Source organism: Clinocottus analis, unplaced genomic scaffold, assembly GCF_023055335.1.
Source record: "Clinocottus analis isolate CAN_PGR_092001 unplaced genomic scaffold, fCliAna1.0.p SCAF_1, whole genome shotgun sequence".
Taxonomy (NCBI): domain Eukaryota; kingdom Metazoa; phylum Chordata; class Actinopteri; order Perciformes; family Cottidae; genus Clinocottus; species Clinocottus analis.
The window spans coordinates 22,643,952-22,665,222 of record NW_027175820.1 but is presented as its reverse complement, the minus strand read 5'-3'; the positions used below and the strand labels follow the sequence as shown (position 1 = coordinate 22,665,222).

The following is a 21,271-nucleotide window of genomic DNA, read 5'->3' as shown; positions in this document are numbered from 1 at the left end:
GTTGTAGATTTAGTGGTTTAGAAAAACAAACACACTGCAACTGATCTGACATTTACACTTTAATTAGATTGTTCACATTCCTACAAAGTCAAGGTCCTTGTTTGTTTGAATATAATATTCCGACTCTCAAAACGGCTCTTTAATTATTTATAAATTGTAGATTATTCAGTCAATTTTAATCTATTGTTTTCACAACCTGTTGTCACTCCCAACCCCTCAAATAGTTGAAATAAGACACTCCACATACCCTGTTGGTGTCAGGTCTGCATGTGCGCGGCCATTGTAGTTATGACGGGTTATTATCCACATGATAGTCAACGCGTTGACTTCTTCTAACTTGTGTGTCATAATTTACTTGCGTTACTTAAGTTATGTAACTTAAGCAACAAACATACTTATTTGAATCCAAACCCTATCAAATCCAACTAGTTTTCTTTGAAAACACACCCTTAACCGCATGTTTAAGTCTATTGGACCGTCCTACATGTTGAAAAATGACGCTAAAAGTGTCTTTAAGTGAGTTTGGGAGTGGGAACGTGTTGATTTTGATTTTATTGCTGCTGCTGTAAAGCACTTGAATGCCAATACGGTGTTGATACACGTGGCGTGTTCGATGATGCTTCCTCTATCGGTGACTTTAGAATACACTGCTTCGTTTTGAATGCAAGAAACAAGCACATTTGTGTGATCTTCTCCCTTATGTTGAAGGCGTTTGCTTGGTTTCTTCATGGGTTTGTTGTGTGAAAACAAAATGTTTTTCGTCAGAACGTACTGTATTTAGATTCTTGTATCGATAGAGATATTATTTCAGATGCCTTTGCATGAAAACACTGTCTCTTCACTACAACCCGTCAGTTTTTAATTTAATATGAGTGTTGTTTCTATTCCTTGACTTCTGTGACTATTAGCAAAGCCATGCAAATTAATGGGGAAGGAGATGTGTATTAATTTTCCTGATATAACTCACAATTTGATTTATTGGTAACGACACAATATTGCTTATACCTCTGGACGTGAAGTTATAACTGTCCTGTTAAAAACTGCTCAGAATGATGAGATGTTTGCTGTGAATTCAGTTAAATATGGAGAAATCACTAGTCTAAGATGTTTACAGCGGACAGGAAAGATGTCAAACATCTCCGTTCTTTCTACAAAATAAAATCATAATTATTCAACACATTGTTGTTTGAACCGGAGACGTTTTGGTCATAATCCTAATGGAATAAATACTTTTTTTCAGTTTCAGAACATCCTGTTAAGTAAATTTCTCGAGCTTGATTATTTTTGCTCAGATCTTTTGTTTTGTGTTTTTGTCCTTTTCAAACTGTTCACCTTTTGAGCCTTTTGTTTGTTTTATATTTATTTGTGTCGACTGAAGTTTTTAATTTAATTTTATTCGTTTCGGGGTTTTTTCTAAAGGTAAATGTGGGAAGGATGCGTAATGGACGAGCAGCTTGATTTAAACCTTTTTAACCCAAAATTCAAACTTGATTGTAAGTCACAATGAGGTTTTCCTGTCAAAATAAACATCAGAGTTCCTATTTTGGAGGTGTGGTGTATTTATTTATTTATTTTCCCCTCAGATCCATGTTGTGAATGTCAAAAGTGTTTTTAAAAAAATGTTGTTGGTCTTTTGGCTTTTTAGATGTTGGGGGTATTCCAGAAAGGAGGTTCAACAAACTCTGAGTCTATCCCTGAACTCTGAGTTGACTTACTCTGAGATGGGAAACTCTGAGTTTCCGGTTCCAGAACAGCCGATCTGCGTTAGTTCAATCAACTCTAAAATGTTCACCCGGAGTTAAGCGCGTGCATGAGTATTATAAAAAGCCATCATCAATGGAGCCCCGATATCACGAGTCACCATGACAACGGAAAATAACAGAGCAACATATTTCACAGCGATAGAGTTGGAGGTGCTTCTGCAGGCCCACGGTGATTATGAGCACAGCAGCTAAAAATGAGATATAAAAACATACTTCAAAAAGGTAAGGCATATATTGCTAGGCTATGATTGCGCCTGGCTTTAATTTTAATTCTTTTTTTTTTATAATTGACTTAGGCTATTAGACAAAGTAAATATTAATTCAGTGGCTACTTGAAATAGTAAATTAATCCTCTCATAAAATGTTGTTTTAACACGTCTTCTCACTTAATACCCCACATAGGAGACACTTACACATTTTATGTTATACCTATTGAAGTCATTTAAAATGTGACGCTGTCGCCTACAACAACACACATTAAAATACTCATTAAAGTATTGAGGTTACTTTTCCTCACAGCGCTACAAACTGTTGCCTTTCCGGAGTGCTCTGCAGCGCCGATGTTGAAAAGAAAACTGCAGTTTGCAACAAATAAAAAAGATAGCGCGATGCATAAACTTTGCTCTGACGTAAGTGCACGTCCAGAGGAAAAGCGGTAACGTTTTAACAGATGTTCCTCTGGAAATGATAAAACGTCTAATCTGGGTCAGAAGACTCTCTCGTGACGTAAAGCATTTTGAATCACGAAGACTTCGATGTCAATCGGATTTGGTAGGAATGGGTAATCCATGTCTACCAGCTTTCTTCATGTGGGAGCAGACAGGTAGAAACTTTGGGTTTCTTGTAGAAAACCTGCCAGAGAGCAGGTTACGTTCACCGGGTCTGTTACCATGGTGATTGACTCATTTTCAGTTACCTCTCTTTCTGGAACGGATAACTCAGAGTTTCCCTGATCTCAGGGTTAACTTACTCTGAGTTTCTACATAACACGCTTTCTGGAATACCCCCATTATATATCAAATAATTCAAATAAGAAATATACCGTGTTGACGCGCTATAAGTGTGTGGGAGACCGTAAGCCCATGTCAACAACCACTTAAATTAAACGTGACCAAATATAAATATTCATCGTCACTAAAGCCTCTCCCCCTTTCTCGGGCACCGGCCGAATGGGCAGCGAGCAAACGTTTCACGGGCGTTACGGCAAGGAGAGCTTCTCATTGGCGGATGAAACTGGAATCTACGGGCGCAAAAGTTTGCGCCCTGGCCAATGACATCGCTTCTTATTTCAACGTGACTGGACTATTCGTCGAATCAGAGGCCTGTATCATTCCCTCACTTCCTGTATAGCTCCCATGTAGATACGCGAGCAACATAACTAGCAGAGACATGGCGACTGAAAACTCTGTGGTGTCTCTACGCGAAACATATTTCAATCGACGATCAGATGTTGACAAGAAGAGGCCGAAAGAGTTGGACCCGAACGTCCTGATTTAAAAACCAGCTGCAAAGCACTGACCGCGGGAGGACGTCCACCCGAAGCTTCTCCTCAAGCTACATGCTAACCGTAGCTGGTTAGCTGGATGCTAATAAGCATGGGAGGATTGATGCAGAGGTGAGTGTCAAAATCAGCAGATGCCTGTTAGAGTTTAATGTTTTATCTTTCCCACTAATTCAACCCCCAACAAGTTAGTTTGTGTGTGTGTTTGTGTTAAAGCTCCAGGCTCGAGCATCAAGGTGGCTCCAGGCCTTTTGTATATGTTGATGAGCCATCAAGACACAAAAAACATAGTTGTTTTTTTTTGTCTGCAGCCACAACAATGGTTGAAGTCAAAGGTTATTAGCATCTATATGGCCGTAGCACCAGGCTACAGCCATTAAGGCTACTGGCCTTTTTGTTTGAGCCATCAAAACACACAAAACATGTTTTTTTTTGTCAAGTCTGATTATTGGCTTTTGTCTGTAGTATAAAGTCTGTTTTGTAGTAGATATTTCCCCACAACTTATCTGTCTCTGACTCTCTCTATATATTTATCTGTAGGTTTGTGACATCATACTTGGACACACCAGAGAACGTGTTGCCTTCAAAGACCTCATCAGTGCCACCTTACTGCAGGGCCCTCAATGTGAATGCCACAAGTAGTGGCCTACTCTGTCAAACACCCAATGTAAAATGTGATGTATCTCTTCCTGAATCTATTCTGCTCTGAACCTCTTTCCTATGAGGGCTGGGCATCTCTTTTATTCTGTTAACCTCTGAAACCCAACCCAATGTTTCTTATACCATTCTGCTCTGAACCTCTCATGCCCAAAGTTACAGTTTGTCGATAGTTGTTATTGGACAGTGTTGAGCTGTTTTCTTGAAATAAAGGATTTTTTTCCTTCGAATATTCGACTCAAGAACTCTTTTCTTCTCATTGTGGCGTGCTTTTTAAACCGTGCCGCCCAACAGCGCCCACCCCCCAAAAAATGTTACCAGCCGCCACCACTGGTGAGTAGAATAAGGAACATGCACACATAGTCTTGAGCTATGGTTTTGGCTTAAAAACATCATAGAACATTTTTTCTTCAGTATTTTATAAGAAAAGTTAATTCTGAATCCTATTGGACCTTTTTTATAGGAAACCTTGTAGCTTTATACTTGTATGTTAAGTTTCAACATATTTGATAGTTAAACTCATTCTTTTCCTCATGCTGTCTGTAAATAGCTGTGGTATCCCTCAATCTGAAACACTCAGTTTACGTGCCAGTCTCTTTAAACCCCCTTCCAGAAAAAGACCAATCTGCTGCAAGAAAAATATTGTGCACCTTTGCAAAGGTCTAGTTCAGAAGGCATGGGTGGAGATGCGTATAGATGGAGGCGTGGTATCATATCATCATACATCTCTAGAATTACAGTCTAAAACTATATCTTCACTAACCCTGAACTACATGACCAAACTGCCACATTAAAGGAGTAGTACGACAACTTTAGTGCTGTCAAGCATTGCGGTTGCAACCAACTGAGCAACAGGTGATTATACAATATTTTTTAGTTAGGACTTTTATAATCAATTTCTCCCCATAAATACCCCTAAATCCTACACACGCTTTCTTTTTAAATTTTAACTTTAACATGGAATGTTTCACTAAATGTTAAGACACCATGTATAACAAAAAAAGTTGTCAAACACTAATTCATCACTGAAGCAAATATCTCTATCTGAACTAAACAAACATTTATTTTCCACGTGCATGCTTTTATTTATTTATTTTTTTAAGAAAAGACAAATATATAACAAAACGAAGCTAAACCAGTCCACACACATGCGCGCAACACAACGAGCCCGCTCCTCCAGTCTCACACGTCTCCACCCAACGCGCGCGCGCGCGCGCGCTCGCAGCCGCCCCGCGAGGTTTTCCCCCTCAAACCTTCAGCTGCGCGACGCGACCACAGCGCTTTGAACGTTGGCGTATTGATACGGTGTCGTGCGTTGAAAAGGGAAGGTGCGAGAGGTGTTCGGCTCCTAATCCTCTTAGCGGCATTATGCTGAGCTCCGTTCCAGCCCCGACATGCAGTGCGCCCTTGTAGCTCCCCGAAATTCGGAGTCAGCATCTCTGCGTTGCGCGCAGCTGGAGGCACGGTCCGCAGCGGCGAGGGGCCGAGCAGCCGGCGCTACAGGTGAGCCCCCCCGCCCTCCCCCCTCAGCACCTCTCCCCGCGCACCGCCACATCCATTGCACGTTTTGTTTTTCTTTTTTTGTGTGTGTGTTGTTTTTTTGTTGTTGTTGTGATGGTGAAGGATTATCGGCTGTCTTTCGCCGGCGTCCTTTCCTCCACTCTTCAGCCTCAACACGCCCGCTTTTGATCACATATGTGATGGTTTTATTAACACGGAGAGAGCGTGACGCACGGAGGCTATATGGTTAACTCCGGTTTCCTTAACGATCTATTTCCAATGTCAACACGTCATCTCCTCGCGCGCGCGCGCGCTCGCGCTTAATTTAATCAGAGGCTATTCTGGATTTAATTGCTTGATTTGTCAGACAAGTCCGGGGTTTATTCCTTTCCGTGTCAACGCCTTCAAAGCGTCTTCAATGCACTCCTGTTTTGTTAGAAACCAAAGCTTGTGTGATTATGTAGCCATAGTAACAGGTGGCTGTCTGCATCCCCATCACCCCCCACCCTAAAAAAACAACAACACACAGACACACTACTCTTCAGTAGCTCCTTCCTCTGCAGCTAAGCAGATTCCATGACATTACAAATGTCCACGATGACATGTTTTGTGTCCGTTCCCAGTCCTTCCACAGGTTGAAGCTGCCCGCTGTGAAAGATGAAGCCCACTCTGCGTACGCGTGTGTCTCCCCTCCCTGTCGGCGTCGTCGGCGGTGTCTTCTTCTCGCCACGTAACGGAGCTGGAGCCATCAAGGAATAGCGATGCTTCTGGCGTAACTTCCTGTTTTTGGAGTCGAGACCCACGAGGGGCAATGAAGGTGCGCTCGCCTCCGAGGAGGAGACTCCAGCGCAGTCGCGTCCTCTTCCTCGTCTCGGGCGTGCTGCTGTGTTTCGTCTACACGCTGACTCTGAAGGCCAGGCTGCCGGCGCTCCGAGCCTCCGCCTCCGCCCGGACGGGCGACGCTCTCGCCGATGATGTTGTGGAAGTCAGCATTCGGGAGGTGGCGGCGGCGGCCTCCAACGAGACGCTGGAGGGCCCCTACCACGAGAACACCAAACCTCCGGTGATCATCGTCAACAGGACCGATATAGAACAGTGTATCTACGTAGCTCCTCAACCTCGCCAACCTCTTCCAACTCCACCGCCACCCACCACTACAGTCACTTCTGCACTTGAACCCCCTCACAGGAAGGGCGATTACCCCAAGGACCTCTTCTCGGTGGAGCAGCGGCAGCAGGGCTGGGTGTCCCTGCACCTCTTGGGCATGATCTACATGTTCGTGGCCCTGGCCATCGTCTGCGACGAGTTCTTCGTCCCCGGCCTGGAGGTCATCACCAACAAGCTGGAGATCTCCGACGACGTGGCCGGGGCCACCTTCATGGCGGCCGGAGGCTCGGCCCCGGAGCTCTTCACCTCCCTGATCGGGGTCTTCATCTCCCACAGCAACGTGGGCATCGGCACCATCGTGGGCTCGGCCGTCTTCAACATCCTGTTCGTGATCGGCATGTGCGCCATCTTCTCCCGGGAGATGCTGCACCTGACCTGGTGGCCGCTCTTCCGGGACGTGACCTTCTACATCCTGGACCTCATCATGCTCATCGTCTTCTTCCTGGACAACATGATCTTGTGGTGGGAGAGCTTGCTGCTGTTGACGGGCTACATAAGCTACGTGAGCTTCATGAAGTTCAACAGTCAGATCGAGAGCGTGGTCAAGACCCAGATCAACAGGCACATGAGCATCGTCAAGGTGTGGACGGCGGAGGAGCCGGAGAAGGTCAGTAGGCGACACGCGTGTAGGAGAAAAGGTGGAGTAAAGAGGGAGATTGTGTATTCACATGAATAAGCTGATTTAATAGTTAAATACAGATTGCCTCCGTGTCCAATCAGCTCTCCATTCAACATTGGCGGCTCGAAATAACTGATTGATTTGCAACCTCAAATCCATCTCATTCATGATGCACTGAACACAATCCAGTGAGAATAGAAATATGTAATTGTAGTTTCTGATCAGTTATGTGCCGGTTGTCGAGAGCAGAAATGACTCAGTAGTGTCCTTCAGTTGAAAGTCTTGATTAGCCAATCAACTGAAGCAAACGCTGTACAACACTTCCTTATACTACTTTTATTATTTCATTCATTTTTAAAACAGAATATTGAAAACTAGCAATTTGAATATGTAAACGTGTGCTCTGAGAAACTGCTACAATCTTTTTTTTCCGACAGTTATCAAGCATGTTTAAAGACCAAAGAATATATGAATTAGGAAAATATTAGTTTGTCCCACCATTACATCAATATTACACAGAATATCTTCCTGGTAATTCTATTGTAATACCAAGATTCCAGTCAAAAGAAGTAGTCCTCAATCACAAATGATTTCACTTTTAAGTGTTGGATTTAAAACTATTTTGCCGTTGTGCGACATCCAAAAAGAGCAAACCAAAACAAAAAAACAGTGAGCAGATATCACAAAAGATGCAGACAACACAGATGCAGTTCAGATCAACTTCCTTCTGAACAGAATACATATTTTCGACCCTTTCATCTCCTCCCAGTTGCAACTGCAGCCTGCTCGGATGCAATGAAAGAGGGGCAGCGATGTTGTGGGTCTGAGCAGGCGATGCCCTGTATTTGTGTGTCGAATCCTTTGATGATGCTGAACAGAAAGGACTCCAGGTGTCACAGACAGCGCGTCGCAGTAATGAAGTGACTGAAAACGTCACCTCGTCTCTGCCAGAATGCAGATATGTTATTGAACAACAAACAAAGGAATGCTTTTTTTTATTTTTTATTTTAAAGGGCTATTTTTTTCTGCAGAATGCCTGAAGACTAACCGGCGTCCCGCTGCTCCCAGAAAGCAGTAGATGTCTGAGCCCCGTAATTAACATGCAGCGCTGCGTTCCAGTATTTCAAGTATCGCCCAGCACATTCTCCAATTAGCCTGAAGCGCGTCTGCAGTCAGCGTGATGACACTGACGCATGCTGCCACATTAATGGGTCACAATCACTGCATTCTCAAATACCCTCTTCCAGGAATTACAGTATATGTTTTATGCAACACTTTTTTTTTTTTGTTGGAGTATTTACAGTCGTGTGTCTTTATAATCTGCTCAGAGAAGGATACCTGTTGCATGTAGGCCGCGTTGCAGAGACGAAGCACTCAGGCAGGAATCACTTGAGAACAGATTCATTGGCACGAAGGAGTGATTTTTTTTTAAAAGATTTTGTAAGCTATCTGATTTGAATAACCACCAACTGAAATAAATAATAAAGAAACAAATAACGTCAAATCAGTATTCCGTCCATCGCGACAATGTGATGTTTATGATGATTTGCCAATTTACCGGCAACAGATTATATTTGGCTCGACGACTCATTCAATTTCGGTCGCGGCGACTGACTCTGGCTCCTTTTCAGGAAGTTATTATCCAGAAGGAAACACACGTCTCCTGTAATCAATAACTCGTTCCTCGTATCACCTGTCATCACGTCGTGCATCCCCGACACTTTAACTGCCTCCTGTTTTAGCATCTAAACTGCACGTTAAACCACTCTTTTTTTAAAAATTTGTCAACGATGACAGCTGTGGTTATGTTTTCAGGTTTTTTCTTATTATTTTTCGTATTTGCCCTCAAGCAGAGCTTACCAGGTGCTGTCCACCATCATGTCTGTGCAGTGAAGAGACTTTAGTGAATCTGACTTCCTGGATTTATTCCAGCAGGCCTCGCTGAAAAAAACAAAAAATTAAAACGATTTTAGATGAGAATACGATACGGTTCTTGCACGAGACTCCATGTTTGTGCCACATGTGCACCAACAGTTTTTAAAATAGCTCAGGTCAGTTAATTGCCACAAGTCTTTTGAACCAAGTCCAAAGGCAAGTGAGACCTAGATCCTCTTAGCCAATAGCTTGCAGGGCCCTGCCCTTTTTGTTTGCACTAAACGTAGCCTCCCTAATGCCACAATATTACACAGGCCTGCGTTAGATGACACCGTCATGTACATGCAACATGTGAGCACGGTGTCAGCAGTCATAATGAAAGGGTTGGAACCATGTGTTGACACGGCGCCTCAAGGTGAAGTAATAAAGCAGGATCAACTTTAAGGCTTAAGGTTTGTAATGTGCTTTTTTGCTGATGGCAAGAAAGTCATACATGCTGTAGTGATTGGATTACTGCACAGTCCTTTGTCTGGTCTGCCCGGGAACACTGTTGCACAGCTTTTGGGGAGTCCATCCCCCCCCAGACATGCTCCTCCTCAGTGTGCAGGTTCTATATTGGTTAAGAATGTGCTTCAGACCATATGAAGCGTTGCCTCAGACCATAATGTGCCTGATGAATGAATGCTAATGAAGCATTGCCTTTGACCAAAAAGTATGCATTGAATGAAAAAAAAGAAAAAGAAAAAAAAGCATGCATTGAATGAATGCTAATGAAGCATTGCCTCAGACCAAAATGTGCTTCAGACCATATGAAGTTGCGTCCTTCATTCTCTCTTCATGTAGAGCAGCGGTCCTCATCCCCGGGCCCAGGTCGGTTTGGTACCGGGCCGCACAGAAATAATGAATGAATTTTTAAAGAAGTTTTAAAAAAATAAATAAAAGAAGAAAAAAAAGTCGGGAAAATGTTTTATTTTGAAAAAGGACCGGCTACACTCATCTGTGCGTCTGAGCCTCTTGACACACGTTACGCCAAAAACGAAACTTAAAAGTCTGCTTTATCTTGACAAAGCAAATAGCCATTTGCTGCTTTATTGATGCTCTGAATTTCTATTTTGGTACATTTTTAAATTTGGAAAAAATTGTCAAAGGAAATCTGAACGACTGAGCGTGTGATGGAGAATCTTTACACGATGAACCAAACACATCTCTGGATATGTTAACAGGTACGCTGCATTACTGAGGTGCTGCTAACTGATTAAATTGTCACTGAATTTACAGGAGAGTGAAGCTCCACCCGCATCAGCACCACCTCCTGCCGCTGCACCTCCTCCTCCTCCTGCTGCTGCTGCTGCACCAACTTCTCCTCCTCCTGCTGCTCCTGCTGCCGCTGCACCTCCTCCTGCCGCACTAAAAGCTAAAGATGAATCCAAGCGAGAACCTGAACCACCTCCGAGCTCCCCTCAATGCATCAAACCGCCATCAGAACCACAAGATGAGAAAGCAAGACTCAAGGTATGAAAAGCGAGACGTATCATTGTTGATGTGGACTGGTGTTGGTTTGACATCGCTCTCACTATTAGAGTTCCCAGTTTATTGCACCTTTATTTTCTATGGACATTTTACTTAGTCAGTGAATTAGTCAGTTATGATGTCGGTTATGTAATTCCTCATGTAAAGGCAGAAATTAATCCCAAAGATTCCTCCCCCTCTGGACGGTATTGTAAAATAACTTCCACGAGTGGAAAAGTGATTTCTGAGGCTGTATTACGTCTTCTGTACAGGTAAATGCTACATTTTAGTGTGTAAAATTAAACTTAGCGTTAACAGTGGCAGATTTACCAATGTAACTCATACATTTTTGAAACAATAGCTCTGATTTCAGACTTTTTGATAAAAGCAGCTTCTCATTTCTAACCACAACTGACACCAGCAGATTGTATCAGCTGTAGCTTGCTAGCTTAATAAGGCAACGTTTGCTGCACGAGATGTCTGAAAACAAACTCGAATTGAAATGAGAACACTAAAAGCAGTTTTGAATATGCAACTCAGCGCTGGCTGAATAAATTAAGTAAAAGGAAAACACCTGCTTCCACACAGTGGGTAAAATACAGTAAGTCTCGATTCCAGACAAATATCTGTTAAACACTGAACAACACGCCCGGTTTCACTACAATTACAATGATATTTAAATATGTTTTCAACCCAAACACATATATTCATTATGTTTTGTCCCACTATTACAGAAGATAAACAAAGCGCTACAAGGCTGAATTTAAAACCGAGGTATTCATTTGCTTGTCAAATCAATCTCGCTCTAACTTAGCGGCTAACTGTTAGCATGCCGTCTTCTCGTAAAGAGCTCCTGCCTTCACAAAAGAATCCGATCCGACGAGGAAACGCTGCGATGAGCACACACAGCAAGAGTACATTAGTGGCCTCGCACAGTGGAAGTGTCAAAGTAAAAGGTCACATTAAGATGCCCCAGATAGCAACGGTGCAGTAGTCTTCCATTTAGCCGGCAGCCTTCGCTTGTTGCACGCTGATAGATCTTGTGTTTAGTTTTAAAAAGTATCCCACAATCAATATGTATATCCTTTGTGTGTGTGTGTTTAACTAGTACTATTATGCAGTTTTCAAATAAACTATGTTTTGGGGGATTTTGGGAGACGGCACAGAATATGAGGCACTGTGCATGGTGTGAAAGGTGTCCCCCAATCCTGATAAACCCCCATACATATTTGTGTGGGTGCATGCATAAATATATATATATATACTCAAAATGGAAAATATGGTCACCAGGGTTTAGATACGACATTCACCTAGTAGGGATGTTAAAATGGTTACGATCTCGCCGCTAGATGAAACTGAATTCTACTCCCTGCTTCTTTAAAAGCACACAATAGTTTGGTGCTGTTGTTCTTCAAAGGTTTGCACTTGTTCAACTTTACATTGCCCTGAAGTTCTTGATCCAGTGTTGGTTTCTGACTCTGTCTGCCGGCCTGCAGGTGCGTCCCATGCTGCAGCGGGGCGGCAGCACTGCCTCCCTCCACAACACCTCGCTGAGGAGCACCATCTTCCAGCTGATGATCCACACGCTGGACCCGCTGGGAGAAGGTAACCACCCGACGGCAGCCATGCTTTCTGACATTATGAGATCAAACTAGCAGCCTGGTGGCTTTTAAGGAGTTTATATGCACCACTTTTTTTTTGCATTTGACCCGAAAAGGTTATTCTAGTCAATCTCATGCTCACATTTTAAGGAGGCAGCTGGTGCGCAAGAGAAAAGGTTTTCATATATTATCATCAATGTGCAGTGGTTTTGAGGTGCAAAAGACAACTAACTAATAAACCAAAAAGACAATTTACTTTTAAGAGAACTTAACAACCAAATCTGAACAGTTTCTCAGTCCATCAAATGTAGTATTTTATCTCAAATCTCACTTAAAAGTTAAGAATAATGACTGCAAATAAATTCAACTCTTCACTTTTGACAGCATTTTGGATATTATTTGATCACAACAATGGGTAAATTTCCTAAAAAAGTTTGATGACAGTCTTTGTGTACACCTTAACTTGATACTGTTGTGTTGTTCCTGCACCACATCATCATAATATCCCACTGCACGCTGTGCAGAAGGGCTGCAGCGGATAACTCTTCTATCATTGTCTGCTTTGTATAAATGTGTCTAATTAATATCATACATGAAAATCGGAGGATCTGGAGCTAGTGAACGTCTTGACTGAAACTATAGACACAGTTCCTGTCGATGGACTAAATCTTCCAGCTCTAGTGACTCAGCTCGGTCCTGATCTGTCCTGGTTCGACCTGGTCCGCCCGTCCTGTCCCTTCCTGTAAGTCAGGGCCGAGTGATGAACCACGGCGACCTTCAGCCCGTCCTCGAGCTCCCCGTGCCGATGTTCCCTCGCCCTCACAGCACTCTGCCACCACTGATCCTTAATCAGCTTTTCAATACAGGCTAATAAAAGCTGGATAAGAGCCAGCGTGCTAACGGACCAAGCTCTTTATATCTGTGGAGCCGGTGTTCAGTAGCAGGGGGGCCGGAGCTGAGGCCCGGGAACGTGACGACTAAACCAGTTGTCTGTGTGTTTTCTGTTCAGTTACATAGATTCAGCTGAGGAGGAAGTATTCCGATTTATACTTGAGGAAGTATTCAGATGTATTTACTTCTGTAAAAGTAACGATTCTCCTCCGAAAATACTTTACCTTGTTAATTGGTAGTTTGGGTATTTTTAAACCGGGACCCTATATGTTTTTGTTTTCCTGTTCATTCTCTGTATGATCGTTTCCAAAACAAATTGACACACCACAAAAAAACAAGCACTTTAGCAGCGTTCTCCCAGAATATTTGACCAAATTTCAAAGATATTAGAAACAAAAACATAGATAAAATGGGTCCAGGCAAAATATTTCTAAAGTTACCCTTTCAACAGCAACATAGAGCGAAGACCGGTTTTCTCTCCTGTGTTTATTGCCTAAGAACAACTAAACAAAAAGTGTAAAACAGTTGGGAAAAATAGTCATTTTAACCATAAAAGTACACCAATGTTCTAAATATTACAAGTGAGTTTGAATTACTCCATGCACTCAAACTAAATGTACATATATTGGAGGTTTGCAAGTTTTGTACATTCAAACTCATCTGGAAGAAAACGGATGTGCGTTTCATAAATGTAAGGACTTTTTTTTCCAGGAGTCAGAAACACAAGAGAAAAAAAATATGTTGGATTATACTAAGAAAATGGATCACTGACATGTTTTTTTCGTGGAAAAAAAAATGCTTTGCACTAGTTAGGGCGTACTTGGCTGAAAACAAATTCCACACGGGGTACGTCAGTGAAAAAAGGTTGCGAAGCACTGACCTACAGGAACAAAACGCATCACATCCAGACCTTTCAGAAAGCTCAAAATATGCTAGAAATCTCCTGCCGGTGCTGTGTAGTGCTGAGTGGACGCATCATCAGTCTGGTAGAAAATAAGTGAACCTCTGATGAACAAGAAGTTGAAATGGCTGCTGTGGGTTTTCCGTTCCTAGAGGCCACCATTAGAGGCGCAGTGAGAGCGCCCGGCCAGAGGAAAGCCAGAGGAGGTAAGAGCGGCAACGTGTTGTCGCCTCCTCGTCGTTTCCTTGTCACGTGTTTGGTTGTGGTTGTAGTCGATGAGCACAGAGAACAGTGAACGCATCGCAGTCATCACATGGCAGCGTCTTGCTGCCACACCAGAAAATAGATCGGTATCATGTATTAACGTGGTTTTCACGTAATTACAACATACACACTTATTACGTTATAACAAGAAGCGTTATTAATATAACAGTAAACTATTCATCTGATATAACATTGTATTTCATTATTATATATAAATATATTTATATAGTTGTGTAATGTTGTGTGATTACAATGTCACATAACCAGAAGAGACCGAAGATGTTCAGAGTTTAGTCTGATGTGTCTCTGCCAATTAGAAACATCCTTTAATGGTGATGTCAGAGGGGAGGGGTCAGTACTGAGGAAAGGTAAGACCTGTTTGTGCCCCGTCTGTTGTTGTTGTTGTTGTTGTAGTGGTGCTAGTGGTGCTCAGTCTGGTCTGCTTCTGTCCCAGAAATGTTTCTGAACTGGTTTTGGGTGTTTTGGATGATGTCATATTTGATGGGCATGGTTGCATGAGTGTTTGTTTGCATTCAGTTGTTTCTGTGTTGTTGTGAGGATCACTGACCTTTTTTTCACACACTGGCTGTTCAGGAAACTGATATATAACCTTTACATTAATAGTAGTAACAATAACCTGTGCTCATTTAGTATGCGCATATCTTGCATTTTTTTATTATTGCATTTTTGAACAAGTCTTTAAAACAGAATCTATTGTAAATACCATGATACTTTTATTCAGTGGCTAATTTGGCAGCCCATAAAATATAAATATACAACAGTCAAGCGTATGAGGAGATATACACTGTCCCACGTCTACGTACTAAGACTCAGGATGCATGACGGCAGAGTGTGAGTGTTTATAAGGCATGTTGACTTGGTTGCACTTCCCCTCTTGTGGATGAAGTTTCCCTTTGACCGATATTAGAAAAGATCTCCTGTTGTATATGAGCGATGATTCTCTTAATTTCAGCCCCGAGCAAAGTTAAGCTCCTGAGCAAGAGCAAGTCACACCTTCGCATTTCTGAAGGTAAGTTGTTTGTTCGAATTTTGTTCGAAACTATCAGTCAGATACGGATATTTGTATAAATTTCATGAGATAAGTGCAAAAATATGTACAGTTTGGTCTGAGAGTAAAAGACACAACGCTGTGTGACATTGTTAGCTGAATTTAAAAAAATGGTTTGTTCAGTAGTGTGGCCATTTTATTTGCAGCCTCTTTAACTCTAAAATACTGCGTCTCGAGTTGTTTTCTGTATTACTGACATTTACATGACTCAGATCTCATGTTTCATTGAAGGCTCCTATTCGCGTGTTAACATGCACATAGTTTCCATGTTAACCTGCTAAAACAATCTAGTATTTTTATTTAGAAGTTTGTGTGCTGGAAGGTTGGTTGCCTATGGGTCACGAAAGCGTGTTTTAAGGGTTGAAGGAGGTCTTTGGCCACAATCAGCGGAGCCGCTCGCTGGGTGTTTGTGCGTCACACTGCCGACTAATGAGCTCCTCCAGAGTCCTCAAGTGCAGCGCAAAGCGGAGCTGCAGCGAGTGTAGAGGGTCCTCAACAAGACTGAATCAATCAGCCCTAAAGATTAACATGCAGATGGAACAACACGTGTGTGTGTGTGTGTGTGTATGTGTGTGTGTGTGTGTGTGTGTGTGTGTGTGTGTGTGAATGTGAATGAATCCCTTTCCCCCATTACTAGAGCATGTTTATCTCTCAGCACTGGCACTCAGTGTCGGCCCACGCAGCATAATTATTTGGTCATCTTCAGCGTAAAAAAAAAAACGTTTTGTGTGTCTCAGTGTGAAATAAGAAGCACCTCCTGATAATTATTGTGCGTGTGTAAGAAGCACTAGAAAGGGTGGGCCCCACAATTGGCTGAAACAGAATCGGACCCCACAAAGGAGGAAAACGAGTGTATGTGTGGTGTGTGTGTGTGTGTGTGTGTGGGGTGTGTGTATGTGTGTGTGTGTGACACTGGAAAGGGTGGGCCCCACAATTGGGTGAAACCAGTTCGGACCCCACAATGGAGGGAAGCGGGTGTGTGTGTGTGTGTGTGTGTGTGTGTGTGTGTGTGTGTGTGTGTGTGTGAGCAGTTTTTGTCAAACACAGACTTGTTAAGATACAGAGGACTTTTTGGAGCGATGGCGGTGATGGAAAAGGAGGACTGAACGACTTAACTGGAGTGTTGGAGTTCCCTGTGTGCAGTATATCTGCAGATGAGTTGTATTATCTGTGTTTAGATCTCCCGGTCACTCTGTGTGTTGTTCCTCTTTCTTCAGACGACGACCCGAAGCTGATTGAGCCGGCCGGCGCTCCTGCCGCCGCCGGTGCACCGGGGAGCGCCGCCGCCGGCGAGCCGTCCACCTCACAGCCTCAAAAGACAGAAGAGAAGAGCGAGAAGACGGACGGCCAGCCGGACGCCTCAAAGGTCCACACAGTTATTCACACTGATCTGTCTTAGAGGGAGATTTTTTTCAAATTCCATCCTACAGTTTGTAAGTGTCTTTTGGATGCTACTACCTCCACATGCTCTTCTTTTCTCTGCAAAACATGAACAACCACAACAAAGTGACGATTCCTGCCATAAATAGGAGGTTTGATGAACTTGTTGACTATTAATTAACTCTTATTGTCAGTATAACCCGGGAGCGTTCATCTTAAAAACTTCAAATGTTCTCAATTTGGGTCGTATAAAGCATTAGAAACTTCCACCTGCTGATGTGAAGGTTGATAGCAGACACTTCGTCATCCAGAAGAGGAATCTGTTGTCTTCTGCCTCCATAAGCCCCGCCCCCCTTGAGTCACGAACCCTTGATTTATTTCCTTTGTTTTGTGCGAGTCGCTGCCGCTCTGAATGACAAGTGAAGTACAATTCCAGCAGACAAAGATATTTCAATCATGATTAATAACTGCATTCATTCCTGGAAGTATGGAAATGATTGCTTTTCCTGCCGTGAAGAGTCACAAGTTTTTGTTGTAAACGAATATTCAGGATCCAGGTTATTCAAATGAAAGTCAACCAAAATGTAAAGCGGTGCTCTTTCTCCTGCAGGCGGCAGCGGGGGGGTCGGAGGGCTCGGACGGCAGCTCCAGCGGCGACGAGGGAAGCGGCGAGTCCGTCCAGAGCGAGGGTGGCAGTAGTAGTAGTAGTGGTGACGATGGAAACAAGGAGAAGCAGGAGGAGGAAGAGGAAGGAGGGGAGGGGGAGGAGGAGGAGAGTGAACCGCTGTCTTTAAAGTGGCCTGAAACCAAACGCAAGCAGGCCACCTACCTGCTGCTGCTGCCCATCGTGTTCCCGCTGTGGCTCACGCTGCCGGACGTCCGCAACCCGGTGAGTACTATCCACGTTTGAAGTACTTGTACTGCTAACTTTGTACTTGTGCTGCTGTACTTCCACTCCATTGCAATCACAATCACACGTTTGTGTGACGGCTTTAGTCACTTTTCAAACGACAGTTTATTTATTGATGTATGACTGTGTGCTCTCTTACTGCTTTTATTTATTTTTATTTGTTTCATTCTTTTTGTTTTATTGTTTATCTTTTAGGATATTTTAACTGTCATGTAATGTGACTTTGAGCACTGTATAAATAAAATGCATTCTTATTATTATCCCCGTCCGGTCACATCACAAACATTTAGGGTTTTGGTGATTATTGTAATAAAATATAAATGATTTGCTTTGAATGAGGTCCTTGAGAATACAACCAGTTCTCCTTGAGTGTAATGCAGTTAAGCCTTTATGGTAAATGAACTAATGTCACACATGTTCAGATCAGTTTGACATGTGCGTTTGAACAGCATTTATTATTCTGGATCCGCTTCTGTTAAAACGACTCGTAACAATGACCTGCGGCGGCTTCACTGGACGTGCTTCTTGTTTTCCAGGAGTCCAGACAGTATTTTGTATTTTCGTTTCTCGGCTCCATCCTGTGGATCGGAATCTTCTCCTACCTGATGGTGTGGTGGGCTCATCAGGTTGGTTCCCAGCTCACACGAGTCGAGTTTACTGACACATCCGTTTAGTACTAGAGGGTGGAAAATGTCTCTCGAGATGTGACGAGTACCATGTGATGTAAAAAAAAGTACATGTTGTGGTTTAGTAAAGGACTTTCTGGAGTCTCTGCTGTTTTTTTCAGGATGGAAATGAACGCCAAAGGATTCCTGGATTATGTATCTGTGATCTCCTTGTTTTGCAGGTGGGGGAGACTATAGGTATCTCAGAGGAGATCATGGGCTTGACCATCCTGGCGGCCGGGACGTCGATCCCGGACCTGATCACCAGCGTGATTGTGGCCCGTAAAGGTCTGGGGGACATGGCCGTGTCCAGCTCGGTGGGCAGTAATATCTTCGACATCACTGTCGGGTGAGTACCAGCTGGTGATGGAACAACTGAAGCACGAGTAACAAAACAGCAACGTAGGAAAGAAATGCTCTAAAGAAGTACGACTGAAGTAACAGTCTCCGAATTGTTGAATTGAATGCAATACTGTTATATCTTTTGCCTTATTCTTTAGTTATTCATTTTTTACCTTAAGTTTATTGTAATTCTGTGTTAGTAGGATCGAATAACTGTCTGTTATCTGTGCGTATGACAGTAAAAACATCTTGAATCTTTAAAGGTGCAGCGACGATAACAAGAGGTTGCATTGAGTTACATTATGATGCATTCAAGCTCCTCTCTGTAAAAATGAGGATTGGGCGAAAGGTAAATTCCTTTCATGACGTGTTCAAGTGTAATCTTGTAAAATTTTTGGCAAGATATTTGAATAAACATATGGAAGCCCATTCCCGCAACGAAAAAAAAAAAAAAATTAGGACCCAAAAAAAAAAAAAAAAAAAAAAAGGATCCAAAAAATAAATAAATAAATAATAATTAAAAAAAATTAGGACCCAAAAAAAATAGAAAAATAAAAATTAGGACCCCAAAAAAATACAGTACATGTATATCTGCTGAACCCGTGTGTTGCCCCCCCCCCCACAGTCTGCCCGTCCCGTGGCTCATATACACGGCGATCCACAACGGCGAGCCGGTGACCGTCAGCTCCAACGGCCTGTTCTGCGCCATCGTGCTGCTCTTCCTCATGCTCCTCTTCGTCATCATCTCCATCGCCGCGTGCCGCTGGAAGATGAGCCGCAAGTTGGGCTTCACCATGTTCGTACTGTACTTTGTGTTCCTCGTGCTCAGCGTGATGCTGGAGGATCGCATCCTCGTCTGCCCCGTTTCCATCTGAGCCGGAGCTGGGATGTCCACGCCGCCATCTTGGATGTTAGATAGAAGAAACCGAACCGGAACCGCGGTAGACGCGTGGTAGCGAGAACATTTATTGAGCAGCGACGTCGAAGGAAAAAGTCCACCCTCAACATAGTTTTTACTTTGTTAGTCTGTGATCTCCAACTTCTTCTGCTACTCCGTCCAAAAATAGTGTTGTTCGTTCCAGTCTGGCCTTCTGAGGTAAAATTAGGATTTGGGACTATACCAAATTATTTTAATTAACTTAATTCACTTTTTTTCTCCTACTTAGAATCCCACAATGCAATGTCCAGCTTTTTTTTCATAGATAATATACAAAATGTATATGACGCTCGGTGTCAGAAATGTAAAATATTGAGCGTAGCATCACCTGTTCTCTGTAAGCCCACACATTGTGAAATGCTACTGGTACATAGTAGTTTGCTTGTTAACATGCACATAGTTTCCATGCTAACTTGCTAAAACCAGACTAGGATGCATGCAGTTTGCTGCATATCGGGAGGGCCAGGAGGCCAGCCACAGGATTTGGGAGAACAGCGCTCTGAACCCTTCAGGGTCCTGTTCTTTATACATAAATCACAGAGTTGATCAGATTTATTGAGGCCAGCGTGGACAGTAGTGAATACAGTTCTACGACTGGTGTGTTATACTACTTGTGTATTTTTCAGCACTGACAAACATCACCTCTCCAAGAAAAGCAGCACTTAAATTGTATTGTCTCCCTGGATTGGCCCCTCTCAGCTACCGTACTCGGCCACTGTCCGTTAACCTCCTGTCAACCGTCGTGTCGATCAACACAGCTGTTGTGTATCGCTCGTGTTTTTAAAGAGCAACTTGAAAAGCGCCTGAAAAGACCTGCTTTCTGCCAACCGTTAGCGGTTTAGCTTCACTTCTTTCAACTCCGGATGAGAGAAGAGAGCTGAACAGAACTATCTGAAAGCCAAGCGGACACGTACAAGCTCATTTTGAGCATTTCTGATGCGTCCAAAAGTGCTCATGTGATGATGCGTGAAATGCAGAAAGTTACTTAAATTAAACTTGTACCTACGGTGCATTTCCTTCCCATAGATTTTCTCGGACATCAAACTCCATGTTGGTCCGTCTCTGTTGTTGTGGTGACATCACAGCAATCATTTCACCCCCCCAAAAAAAATCAGTTTGTGCAGAACTGCGATGGATTTTTTGTTAAAAAATGTTCCAGATTTTGATCAAAAGTGGTTTAACTGAGCACGACGACACAGGGGGAGTCGCCCCAGCGTGCGTTGTCACACATTCATAATTAAAAAGTCCTCAACATGGTTGCTGACAGTTCAAATATGTAGAAATTATCACCGAACTTGATTTATGGTGCGTCACATTGTGAGAGATGATTGCTGAAATGTGAGTCTCTCGTCGGCACAATTAACAAAAAAATAAATAAATCTGCAGGATAAATGCAGCAGGCGCAGAGCACCACTTCCTGTTTCACTTAATGTGAACGGAGGAGTTTTCCTTTTAATATTTTGACCATAATTCTTCGGGTTTCACCCCCGAGGAGACTTTAATGGATCAATTAACTAAATACATTCTCGCAGATTCATTGTGCAGCACTTCAACACGACTGAATGCAACTTCAGTATCGTATGTTCAGTATTTTCTCTAAAACTCTGTTCTGTAGTCAACCAAACGCTCGTGTTCGTTCAGTGTGGGACAGTTTTTGTGTGAACAAATATCTCATTTTTGTCAATATCCCTGTGGTGCAGAGAAACCGTGGTTGTGTGTC

General features: G+C 43.0%; 1 protein-coding gene and 1 long non-coding RNA gene across 3 annotated transcripts; both read left to right on the top strand.

The window, feature by feature from the left end:
* Positions 1–1,863: 1,863 nt before the first annotated feature.
* On the top strand, positions 1,864–20,649 carry LOC137782338 (sodium/potassium/calcium exchanger 1-like). Of its 2 annotated transcripts, XM_068571594.1 has the most exons (12): positions 5,033–5,424; positions 6,045–7,195; positions 10,361–10,594; positions 12,088–12,196; positions 14,137–14,190; positions 14,566–14,616; positions 15,222–15,278; positions 16,535–16,683; positions 17,308–17,586; positions 18,144–18,233; positions 18,455–18,621; positions 19,240–20,649. In XM_068571594.1, the coding sequence occupies exons 2-12, from the start codon at positions 6,233–6,235 to the stop codon at positions 19,487–19,489; spliced, it is 2,403 nt and encodes an 800-aa protein (XP_068427695.1). In that variant the 5' UTR covers positions 5,033–5,424; positions 6,045–6,232; the 3' UTR covers positions 19,490–20,649. The 2 variants fall into 2 exon arrangements, with proteins under 2 accessions (XP_068427702.1, XP_068427695.1); XM_068571601.1 differs by lacking the exons at positions 5,033–5,424; positions 14,137–14,190; positions 14,566–14,616; positions 15,222–15,278 and adding an exon at positions 1,864–1,932.
* LOC137784893 (uncharacterized) lies at positions 2,072–4,151 on the top strand. Its single transcript, XR_011077436.1, has 2 exons — positions 2,072–3,378; positions 3,805–4,151. It is a non-coding gene; the product is annotated as an uncharacterized lncRNA (long non-coding RNA).
* Positions 20,650–21,271: the final 622 nt, after the last annotated feature.

What these genes read in the sequence shown, in the direction of transcription:
- LOC137782338 (XM_068571594.1), top strand. Translation starts at nt 6,233, where the DNA reads ATGAAGGTGCGCTCGCCTCCGAGGAGGAGACTCCAGCGCAGTCGCGTC. An exon ending in CCAGAGGAAAGCCAGAGGAG is followed by an intron (nt 14,191 to 14,565) that starts GTAAGAGCGGCA and finishes TCTGCCAATTAG; the next exon opens with AAACATCCTTTAATGGTGAT. An exon ending in ACACCTTCGCATTTCTGAAG is followed by an intron (nt 15,279 to 16,534) that starts GTAAGTTGTTTG and finishes CTCTTTCTTCAG; the next exon opens with ACGACGACCCGAAGCTGATT.